At 41.0% G+C, this 11,903-nt stretch overlaps 1 protein-coding gene across 2 annotated transcripts; it reads left to right on the top strand.

Moving 5' to 3' along the window:
• The first annotated feature begins 2,007 nt into the window (after nucleotides 1–2,007).
• On the top strand, nucleotides 2,008–11,729 carry rgl3b (ral guanine nucleotide dissociation stimulator-like 3b). Of its 2 annotated transcripts, none has more exons than XM_089017868.1 (16): nucleotides 2,008–2,294; nucleotides 3,388–3,677; nucleotides 3,822–3,866; nucleotides 4,083–4,282; nucleotides 4,361–4,500; nucleotides 4,992–5,222; nucleotides 5,285–5,388; nucleotides 6,330–6,414; nucleotides 7,639–7,725; nucleotides 8,370–8,402; nucleotides 8,742–8,863; nucleotides 8,964–9,053; nucleotides 9,128–9,257; nucleotides 9,374–9,682; nucleotides 10,497–10,611; nucleotides 10,693–11,729. In XM_089017868.1, the coding sequence occupies exons 1-16, from the start codon at nucleotides 2,271–2,273 to the stop codon at nucleotides 10,830–10,832; spliced, it is 2,145 nt and encodes a 714-aa protein (XP_088873994.1). In that variant the 5' UTR covers nucleotides 2,008–2,270; the 3' UTR covers nucleotides 10,833–11,729. The 2 variants fall into 2 exon arrangements, with proteins under 2 accessions (XP_088873994.1, XP_088873993.1); XM_089017867.1 differs by having other exon boundaries at nucleotides 3,744–3,866.
• Nucleotides 11,730–11,903: the final 174 nt, after the last annotated feature.

Genomic DNA, 11,903 nt, shown 5'->3' with positions numbered 1-11,903 from the left:
GAAACAACACGTGCGAATGTGTCCACGTCAAATATTGAAATGTCAAAGGTCAATCATCTAAGTGATGAGATGATCATTTTAACTCATTCACTGCCATTCACAAATTTATTCGGCAATTGAAGATATGACATAGAGCGCCATTCCTGAATGTGGTTTTTTTTTCATGCTTGGGAGCCGATAAAGCACTGGCCAGACTGCTCGCAATGTTTTTTTCTTTTCCACAAGGGGGCAGCGTTTCCCCTTTTGTCCATGTTAGTACCTTGTTCCAGTTTCAGCTGTTGCTAAAGCGCTATATAAGCCAATATGGATATTTTTTATTCTGTACATCTGCCCCCATTTGAAGCTCACATAACTCCAGAACCATTTACCTTAAGAATTAACTATTTTTTTCTGATGAAAGAAGATTCTAAGGTTTCTAACGCTGCATTAAATGTTGATGTCATCCTAAAACTCAATATTCTGTGGGCTCTGGAATTGGAATGACAATGACAAAAACCTGGCACTGGCTGGAGTGGACACATTTTTGCACGTCTGGCAGTGAAGGGGTTAAGTGCCATAAATTGCAAGGAAAAGGATGTAAGCTAGACCGTGAACGGAGGTGGACAAACTTTTTATAATGATAATAACTTTCATTTATAAGCGCCTTTTGAAACTCTCATGGTCACTTTACAGTCACGGGATATTTTTCCTACGGGTGAGCAGTGGCAGCCAGCGTGCACTCAACCTGGAAGTAATAGAAAAACAACTATAATAATTATATATACATATTTATTTATTTATTTATTTATATTCAACTCCATTTAAGAAAGAAGTAAATAATGTAACATCCAACTCGACTTATGACCACCCGTACTTACGACCACGATCTCCAGACCCTATTTTTTAAACATTTTAAGAGGAGGAGTTTGCGAGTCATTTAGCCTCCGAGTCTCTAGTCAATATTTTAAATGGATTTGGACTTACGACCATTTTGACTTACAACCGTTTGGTCGGAACGGAACTCGGTCGTAAGTCGGATGTTTCCTGTATCTTTTTAGAAAGCCTTTGCGAAAGCGCCCCCCCACAACCCCATCCACGATGCATGATTCGACAGCAAGTCATATGATTGCAAATACTTTGTAAGAAGAAGTATCCTATCGGCCTCTTTCGTCGATAAAGATATGTTTGTTTGCATTCCTTGACAACAGTGTCACCTCTGTGCACATCTTTCTCTGAGGGCTTTGATTTCCTGAAATATACAAACGCAACGCGGAGGATTAACTCATTCGCTGCCTTTCAACGTCTAGTTACAATCTGATTCCTTTTAGTTACTTGTCAATCGTTTCCAAGATGAAATAAAATCTGCTTTGCTTGAGTGGACGCCCCAAAATGACGCGCGTGTGCTGTCAAGCTGTCACTCATGTCGTCTCTGACATTTAAATTGAAGCAATGATCAGTATGCGCTATCTTAAACCTGTCTGGATGCTTTGTGTCTTCGAGTGAACAACGTGGAAGGAAGAGAAACATTGATAGAACTCACGCGGGATCCTTTTTTGAAAATGTCATCCATTAACGACATATGTTGAAATCGGGAAACGCTATATTTTTTTTAAAATGAAATGTTACTTTTTGACTAAGGCAGGAAATGACAGTTGATGTTTTGAGTTCCCAACATCAAACAAAAAAAGGATAAAATAATATTTCGTGTGCTGGTAGTAAATAAGACGTTTGTTTCCGAGTTGAACCAGAAGTTTTTTTGCGGGGCGAGGAAAGGAGCTGTGTTTAAAAAACACAAAACAAGACTTCTGGTACATATTGAAGAACCACGCTAAAATGATTTATAACATGTATCAAATCCACTAAACTGCATAAAAAAATATCGTAGTTGAGAAATGAGATTAGAGAGTGGGTATTACCGGAAATGGAAAAACGATACGTTTGGCTAGCTAGCCGGAAGCACCCGCCTTTCCACCAAATTTGGCCCCTCCCACTCTATAAAAAGGCAGCGCGTCGCACCAGTGTCGCCAATCCTCGTTCCGAAATTCTTCAGCACACTAAACGCGGCTCTCTTGTGTTTTTTTTAACATCCGTCCGTTAAATGTAGGCAACGTTTTCCCTGTTTCGCAGCCGTATTTCTAAATTTAATCAAACGCGGTCATGTAACCCCGTCCGGCAGTTTGTACACGTTAACAAGAATGCAGCCCTAAAAAAGGGGGAGCGTCTCGCCAACTGGAAGTTTATTTCAAGTCCAGAGAAAATGGAAAGTTGCTCTCCCTGAGAAACCAAACGAAATGGGAAAATGGGAGCTGACGATGGTAAGAATGTCTTGTTTATTGTCGTGGAGTTAGAAACGATAAAAAAATAATTGTCGGTGGGTGGTTGAATCTATGTCGTCAAACCACGGCTGACGACAACAGACAATTCAGGTGAAAAAAATGTCCCTTTGTTCATTTGCAATTTATGTACAAAATGGCCTTTAAATTTTAAATGCGGACAGATTAGGGCAGTGGTGTCAAACATACCGCCCGCGGGCCAGAACCGCCCCACCCCCAAGGGAGGGGGGGGGGCAGTTGACGGCAGTTGAGGTTTAGTCAGGCCTGCAGGATTTTAAAAGTGGCAAAAAATGCACAATATAATAAAATTCATATTTTTCTATGAGGTGCGATTCAAGGATTGTCCACTGAGGGGCAGTGTTGTACTGTTACAAATAGCAAGAAACAAAAACAAAGCTTTGAAAAGTCCTTTCTATCTATCTATATTATTTACTCTTAAAGGACAACCGACGCCTCCGGACAAGTTGCGTCCATAATTTTTAAAATCACTTGAAATGACTTCTACTGAGTGTATTTTACAAAGATTCCACGGCACATAGCGTATATTTGACGTTTTTTAAGACTCACGCTGAATATTCAGGAAGTCTTGTTTTCCAGTTGGTGACGATTCCTGACGTGATGTCACGTCAGTTAGGAACCAAAAAAAAAAAAAAATGGTGTCGGTTGTCCTTTAAAAATATACCCAAATCAAAAATGGCCATTTTGAAACTAATACTGCAGCTCGCATTGCCAATCGCGTTTGATTGTTTTTGGGAACAGTCAAGCATTTGGTGCTCTTGATCTGGAAATGACTGACAATGGCTACAAAGTTTCATGTGTTCGGCAAACAAACAGACTGTGGTTTCTACAACACACAATGGGTGCGCCTGTGCCTGACAAACAGATCTTGAGAGGCCATTTCTTCTCAACTTTTTGTCCGTTTTTGCGTAGCGAGACCGTCAACTGGGACATATTGATAAGATGGCTCAAATTGATCCTGATGAAAGATCAATTTGATCAATTGGATTTGCTGCATTCAAAATGGAGGTTGAAGTCAATCGTATCTGACCAAAAAAAAAAACCCGCCGATCTACAGAATCCTGTCCAGGAGTGGGGCGAAGAATCGGAGGACGGCGCCGTTTACGGGGTCACCCTGCACCGCGTCCCCGTCCCCTCCTCGCCCGGCTCGCCCGGTTCCAACCCATCGGGCGCTTTTGTCCAGTACCGCACCAACAAAGTGCGGCGTCTGAAGGCGGCCCGTCTGGAAATGTTGGTGACTCACCTGCTGGATGTTGAGCGTCTGGAACAGGACTACGGAAGGATCCTCCTGTCCACCTACAGAACCTTCAGCAGCACGGCCAAGCTCTTGGAGCTCATCTTCCAAAGGTACCCTCACTTCATTGTTGACGCCATAAATTGGTCATTGTTAAGAACATTTTTTTGTGTCCAAAGAGGCTTCGTCCGGCTCAAGTGCAGGAACAGGAACAACTTTGGGCAAAATATCATTGCATGCAATTTGTCTTCCTGCAGAGACTGTGCACCATCAGAATTGGAAAATGGCCAATGCAACACAAGGTAGGCCCAGATTGATTGATTGATTGATTGATTTAGTTATTTGTTTGTTTGTTCGTTTGTTCATTTCTTCATTCGTTTATTCGTTCATTTATTTGTTTATATATGCGTTTATTTATTTGAGGACCATGGAGGTCATGGTCGTAAGTACGGCTGGTCGTAAGTCGAGCTGGTCGTAAGTGGGACGTTACCTGTAATTATTATTTTTGGGCTTTCCAGTCCTCTGTTGGCCTTCGTCCAGACATGGTTGGACGAATACAGCGAAGACTTGCGGGATCCTCCGCTGCACTGCGGCCTGCAACTTCTTTTGGACCACCTGCGGATCAGTTCCGCCGTTCACGACCGACTTCAGCGTCAGCCGAACTTTTCTTCGTTGGTTGGACGAGCTGAAAAATTGCTTTGGCGTTTCCGGAAAGAAGGTGCGCCTCCATCTTTGCGAGCGTGCGCGTGATGATCTTTTCGTGCTCATATTTGTAGCCATTTTGCTAATTCGGCAGAATCTGCGACGCAAGCTAGCCAACCGCACGAGCAATTTTCAGCTGACGAAGATTCGGGATGCGAACGCTCACCAGATCCAAGTGGCATTCTGGAATTCTCGGCAAAAGCCATCGCGGAGCAACTCACCCGCATGGACTCTGTAAGTGAGCGGCGGCCATCTTGATCATAGGTGTTCAAGTCAAGGCCCGCGGGCCAAATGTGGCCCGCCACATCATTTTATTCGGCCCGCCAAAGCAAATCAAGCATGTCAAGTGACGTGATGTGCGCTAAAGTCGCAACCCAAATTTCAAATTGTCCACGATAGCAGTCGTTATTTTTTTACTTTACATTACAAAACAAGTTACCGTATTTTCCAGTGTATAATTTAATTTCTTTATTTATATACTGTATGTATTTATTTGTTTATTAATTGAAATATTTATTTATTTGTCTGCATGTGTGTTTATGTATATTTATTTATTTATTCGTTCATTCGTTCACTTTCTTACTTTCTTGCTTTCTTACTTACTTACTTACAAGAAGTAGTCTGTAACATTATTTATTTATATATTTATTCATGTATTCATTTCTTTCTTTATTTGTGAATTTAAATATGTATTTTTAATGTGCGCTCTTTGGTTCCCATTGCAGGTTTTGTTTGCCAACGTGGCTCCTTACCAGTGTTTGGGCTGCATGTGGTCACAAAGGGACAAAAAGGACAACATGTCCCCCACCATCAGGGCCACCGTGGCACAGTTTAATCGCGTTACCAACCTGGTCATCGTATCCCTCCTATGCCGCCCTGCCCACGAGGCCTCCGGGCCGCCGCCGTCGGCGGCGCAACGAGCTCGGATCATCGACAAGTGGATCGCCGTGGCGCTGGTGAGTGCCGCCGCCGACGATTAAGGACGCTTCAACCGGATGACGTTTGGATTTGTTTGCAGGACTGTCAGCGATTGAAGAACTTTTCTTCTGTCAAGGCCGTTCTGTCCGCCCTTCAGTCCAATGCGCTCTACAGACTGAGAAGGACTTGGGCTGCCGTCAGCAGGTCAAACCCGCCTTGCCATTTCCTTCGCGTAGCTTTGATGACACATCGGAATTCTCCTTGAACTCTTTCACCGACATTCACAAATTTATTCGGGAATTGAAAATATGACGGAGAGCGCCATTCCTCAATTTGTTCAGGTTTTGTTTTTTCATGCCGGGGTGCCGATAAAGCGCTGGTCAGACATCTGGCCATGTTTTTTTTTTTTTACTTCCACAAGGGGGCAGCATTTCATTTTTGGCCATGTTAGCATTTTGTTACAGCTTCAGCTGTTGTTAAAGCGCTATCGAAATCAATATGTATCGTATTTTGTACAGATGCCCCCATTTCAAGCTCAGATAACTCCAGACCCATATAATTTAGGAATTAACTCTATCTGACGAAAGAAGAGAGGAAGGTTTCTTACACTGTATTATTATTATTATGTGTACGTATATATGTGTATATGTGTATGTATATGTGTATATATATGTATATGTGCATATATATGTGTATATGTGTATTTAATAGTGACTAAGTTTATTAGCTAACTAACTAGCTACCTAGCTAGCTATTAGCTATATAACTATCTAGGTCGCTAGCTATCTAGCTAGATATCTGTTGGCTATCTATTAGCTATCTACTAGCTGGCTAGCTACGTTTTTATCTGTTTACTTGAGTAGTAAGGTTGAGTGGACACATTTTTTCACATGGCCTGGCAGTCAATGAGTTAATGAAGTCAGCGAACCGTTGCCAAAGGGGGCAATGTTAGCAAATGACCCGCGCTTGGATGTGGGTCACATGATCCAACGTTACAGCGAGCTCGTAAAACGCCACGGCTCATAAAAGTCAACCTTAATCGTGTTTCTTTGCTGACATAACAGCCCACTTGAACTCTAAGATAGTCATAAAATCGACCATTTTTATTTGGATGTTTTTCATGTTCCTGTTTTTTTTTTCTGCAGGGACAACATGGCCACGTTTGAGAACCTCTGTGAAAGCTTTCCTGATGAAAACGCTCACCTGACCAATCGGGAGCTTCTAGTGGAGGTGAGACCAAAATTTCAAATTATTTCATAAGAATTCATGGAAAAAAAATATCATTCATATTAGTCTACGATTCATAACGACAGTGATACCTGAGCTCAATTGGTTCCCAGAAAATGCGTGTAAGGCGAAAAGTTTGTCTGCCGAACATTTATTTCCCATAAGAAACCATTAAAAGGAGAATAATCCGTTCCCAAGTCCCCATAAAACATAATTTTCTACTTTTCTAAGCCTTAAAACAACACAAAATATACCTTATTTTATGTATAATAAATGTGCTACTGTATTGTAATTAAAGAAATACACTACACTGTATAATAAAGTCATTTTATTGACCTTTGTATAGTTTTGCTTTTTTGAATATTGCTGTGCCGATGACCATTTTGTGTTTGGGAGCCTTTTACTGAGTGACTTGCTTGTTCTGTAGCCACAAAAGGGACATAAATCTTCTTGTGCCGGTCCAAAGCCCGGATAAATACAGAGGGTTGTGTCAGGAAGGGCATCCAACGTAAAAGCTTGGCCAAAACAAACATGTGGATCAAACCTCTAAAGATGGAGCTCACTGATTCGCTGTGGCGACCCCTTGACGGGAAAAGCCGAAAGGAAAAGATATTATTAGGCCAGCAGAGAAGGCCTTGCAGGCCCTGACAGCCCACCACTGGTAGTTTGTCCCAGTGTCCTGCTGTTGTGATTCTTTGGGTCATTAAAGTGGCCTCATATCACCGAGGTCACTGTTGCGCACTATTTATTACTTGATGCACCGCAGGAAAATGTTCAACGTGGACTTCCTCCCGTTTGAAGAAAAACAATAAAACGGCCTCACAAAGTTAATAAGTAGCCTAAAATATATTCTTTTTAAGCATGGAGGTCAGCGCAGCGCCGATGCAATCAACTGGAGATGTAAAAGTCGCACGCCCTGGGCATCCGGGCAGACGTTATTTCAGACACTGCACATGCACATTAAAAAAACAAACGAAATAAAATGAAAGAATCATTGTGACAAACTATCTTTCGCCCCGCTGTGTGCTCAACATGTTTCATGCGGTCGCAGATAATTATAGACTGCAGCAACAGTACTTTATGAGTCATCTCCACGGCCCCCATCGGGCTGAAACATGAGCTAGCATGCTGACCGGCGCAGGGCAATAAAAATAAAAGTAGGACACGCGCGGCAGATAGAAAGAAAAAAAAATGTGGCCCAATCAAGCAGGATGTGTTTTGTTCCAGAATACGTCGGCTGGAGCCGTGCCTTACCTGGGCACTTACCTGACCGTCCTCACCATGCTCGACACGGCCCTGCCGGACACCGTCCAGGTATACTTGGTCTATCCAGAGAAACGGCTGCATTTCAGGGATTTACGCTCATTCCTTAATTTGACAATCTTCCTTTTATGTGGATTTATTTTGTCTTCCATTACGTTCGGTGTACCTAAAATCAAATTCAGGGGATTCTCCCCGAGAGCCACGACGGTACGTCGTCGCTAGCTAGCTAGCTAGCGCGACATGACAAAAACTAAAATGAAAGAGTGATGTATTTTCTTTTCTATTTATTTATTTGTTTATCATTTTATCTATTTATTTACAAATGTATTTATATATCTAGCTAGCTAGATAGCTACCTAGATATCTAGCTAGATAGCCAGATAACTCGCTATCAGATAGATTGATAGCTGTTAAATCTATATTAGCTAGCTATCCAGCTAGCTATTAAATGTATCTAGCTATAAATTTCACTATCTCACTATACACCTCTATTATATTTATGTATTTCTTTGTTTATCTCTTTATCTATTTAGTTACATATTTAGCTATCTAGCTCACTATTTAGCTAGCTATATATCTAGCTAGAAATCTAGCCATCTAGCTACCTAGCTAGCTGCTTCAAATGAGGCAAGTTGATAAGATTGGTTTAAGGATGTTACTGTGTAATAATTTGTACAAATTTAATGTTTTGACAGGGTGGACTCATCAACTTTGAGAAGAGGAGGAGGGTGAGTTGCGAACAGTTACCAGTTGCTATTTAGTTAGTTATTCGTGTATGCATGCATTCATTTGTGTAGATTTGTATTTTTTTCATTTATCCATGTATTCATGTATCCATGCATTCATGTATTCGCATATTCATGTATTTATGTATTTATTGATTCATTTGTTTATTAAAGTAAAAATATGTTGTTATTTGTCTGCATTGTTTATTTATTGATTGATTGATTGATTGATTGATTGATTGATTGATTGATTGATTGATTGATTGATTGATTGATTGATTGATTGATTGATTGATTGATTGATTTAAATTCTGTCCCCGTAAACGACGTCTGTCCCTGCAGGAATTTGAGGTTCTGTCCCAAATCCGTGATCTGCAAGCGTCCTGCACTCAGTTCCACCTGCCTCATCACCCTAAAATTGCCGCCTGGATGCAGGGACAAAAACTGCTCACTGAGCAAGAAAGGTGACTTGGAAGACAACCCGACAACTCGGCAAAAAGAGCATTCACGTCGCCAATAAGTCAACAAAACTACATTTATTGGATTGTATCTATTTTTTGACAGCTATGAACTTTCAAGACAGTTGGAGCCTCCAGAAGATGTTTGTTCGCCAACCACTTGGAGCCACAAAACACTCACCAAGAAACTGTCCTCGTGAGTAACCGATATTCGGGTGCCATAAATAATAATAACAATCATCATCACAATAATACATTTCTTTTCCTTAGTCTGTTGACGATGGGCGATGGATCCAAAAAGCTCCCAGCGGACCAGGTCAGCGTTTGGTCTTCGGGATCCAGCGGTTCCGAGTTGGAAGATCTTTCCTCTCCCAATTCGGCCTGTTCCATCAGACTGCAGGTGTTTTTGAATAACTCGTTTTAAAGGACAACCGACGCCTCCCGACAAGTCGCATGTCGGTTGTCCTTGAAATAAGTGCACCATATTTGTCTTCTAACATGGGCAACTTTGCTCAGTCCTTCCACAGTTCCTGCAGCAATGTCTCAGAGGTCTTCTCTTCACCCTCGTCCTCTTCATCGTGCTCTCCATGTTCCTCGACGGTCTTGTCTCCAGACTCCCAAACTCCTTCTGGCTCGTCTTCGGACTCCCTCAGCTCCTCGACGGCTTCGCGCGTCACGACTCGGCCCTTGGCGACCTCCCAGCACAAGCGCTCCGTGTCCATGACCTCCTTGCCCGTCTACAACCGTCAAAATGCCGATTGTTGCATCGTGAGGGTCAGCGTGGACCTGGGCCACAACAATGGCAACATGTACAAAAGTGTCTTGGTGAGTTTTCGGATTGCTTCGTTTTCCCACAATTGTTCAGCTTTCATAGTTGTCAAGTGGAGCTCCTCACATCAACCTATTCGTAGTTCCATCGACGCAAAATGGCAGCCAAACATTTGCATGTGGAGAAAAAAAAGCAGCAGTGAATTTATTTATTTATTTATTTATCTATCGATTTGTGTAATTATTTAGATGCATCTTTTAATTTATGTCCGCCTATTTGTCCATTTATTTATATTTGCCTATTTATTTATTTGCATACTTATTTATTAGTTTATTCATTTATTTATATCCATCTGTGTATGTATTTATATTCATCAATTTATTTCTTTATCAATATTTGTTTATTCATGTATCCATTTATTTATATCCATGTTTGTTTATTTATGTATTTATTTATTTGTATTCGTCTAAATATTTAGATGCATCTATTTATTTATATCCGTCTATTTGTCCATTTATTTATATTTATCTATTTATTTATTTATTTGTTATATTAGTCAATGTATTTATTTGTTAATAATTATATATTTATTATTATTATTCATTTTTTAATTTATATTCATTTATCCATTGATGTATATTTATTTATTTGTCCTTGTATGTTTCTGTATTTATTTATTTATTATTTGTATTTTTTATTTTGATTTTTTAATTTTGGCGGAGAAGTACGGTTCTCCCACTCAGAATCTGGACTATGAAGTTACTGTATTTGCTGTAAAATGTGGCCACGCACGGTTGCCGTTTGAAGTGCACAAAAACGCGTCATGGCAGTCACCCCATGTCATTCTTTCTCATTTTCCGCTTTCCACAGTTGACCAGCCAGGACAAAACTGCACACGTGATCCAGCGAGTTTTAGACAAACATCACCTGGATCACATGAACTGGCAAGATTTCACTCTGACGCAGGTCATCTCGCAAGAAAGAGGTAAGAGCACACACGCAAATAAGATCCAAGATGGAGGAAGTCAACTCGTCACCACGTCCCGTTTTCTTCATCTGTCTCCAGAGTTGCTCATCCCAGACAAAGCCAACGTCTTCTACGCCATGTCCACCGCGGCCAATTTTGATTTTGTCCTGCGTCGCTTCCAAAAAGGCCACAAAAAAACACTCAGAGCCACGTCAAGTCTTGGGCGCTACACAAAATAGGACTATAACAAAAAGAGAAACGTTTCTTGATCGTCTTTTGTCGGTAACAAAGAGGAGAACATCTAAAAAAGCTCTTATGGAGGCAAGTGGGGCACATTAGGAACTTGAACGGTTTCAAATAGGCTCCAAAATGGCCGCCCGCTTCACATTACTGCAGTGTTATGTTATAATAACTGCTGTTTGCTTTTTTCCGAGCGGGGCGCGAGCCGGCTTCACAACGTGTGAAATGTGATGATCCTCTCGCTCGAGTTGAGTGGTGCTCATATCGCCACACCTGAGCCAGCTGGCGTGTCGTTGCGCTCTCTTGACCCCTGCCAGCGCCATTTTAGCTGCACCTGCTGTTGCACAGACATTTGGATGACAGCCCTGAGCGGAAAGTTGGCATTCCGTGATAAAGGCGGTAACCGTGACAACAAGAGACACTTTAAACAGAAATATTTTGATCTGTTTTGGTGTTTTAATCCCACTGTTGTTCACGTTAATTCTATTCTGGTAGCATTTTTTCTTTGTTTGTTTTTGATTCCTGTTAGTCTGCGTACTTGCACCAATAGCCAATTTAAAATCCTACACTTAAAAACGGATGCCTAATTTTAAATGTTCCTGTTTTCTAACGATGTTTAGATGACTTCAAATGTTAAAGAAAATATTTCATGTAAGTGGTTGCTGCTAACATGTGTTGTCTCATGCCGGAAGACAACTTGTTCTCATTTCAATAATTTGGGTTGACGCTGACCGTTAATATCCGGTGAAAAGGTTGACAATACTCGTGACTGAGTCTAACATAACAAATGTGGTAAGAAGAAGACTATTTAATACAGTTTGAATTTTTAAAAAGCCTATTAAAAGACAATGTCAACTCTGTGAAATAATAAATGTTATTAAAAAAAGTGCAATCTCTTTGCTGTCATCTCGGAGTTCACTTTTAACAAGGCCCCTCACCGAAAAAAAATCCTTAAGTTGTTTTTTAAACAAAGATGACGTCATGGAAATCAAACGTACATTGCAAAAGACTGGGGGAGGTCTTGTTTTGTTTAAAAAACAAATTGTTTCAAACGCAAGCCGCCACGGCTG

This window comes from Hippocampus bargibanti, linkage group LG17 (assembly GCF_051943395.1).
Source record: "Hippocampus bargibanti isolate YZ-2025 linkage group LG17, ASM5194339v1, whole genome shotgun sequence".
Lineage (NCBI taxonomy): Eukaryota > Metazoa > Chordata > Actinopteri > Syngnathiformes > Syngnathidae > Hippocampus > Hippocampus bargibanti.
Note: the sequence above shows the minus strand (reverse complement) of the source record. Positions and strands in the feature narration are given on the sequence as shown.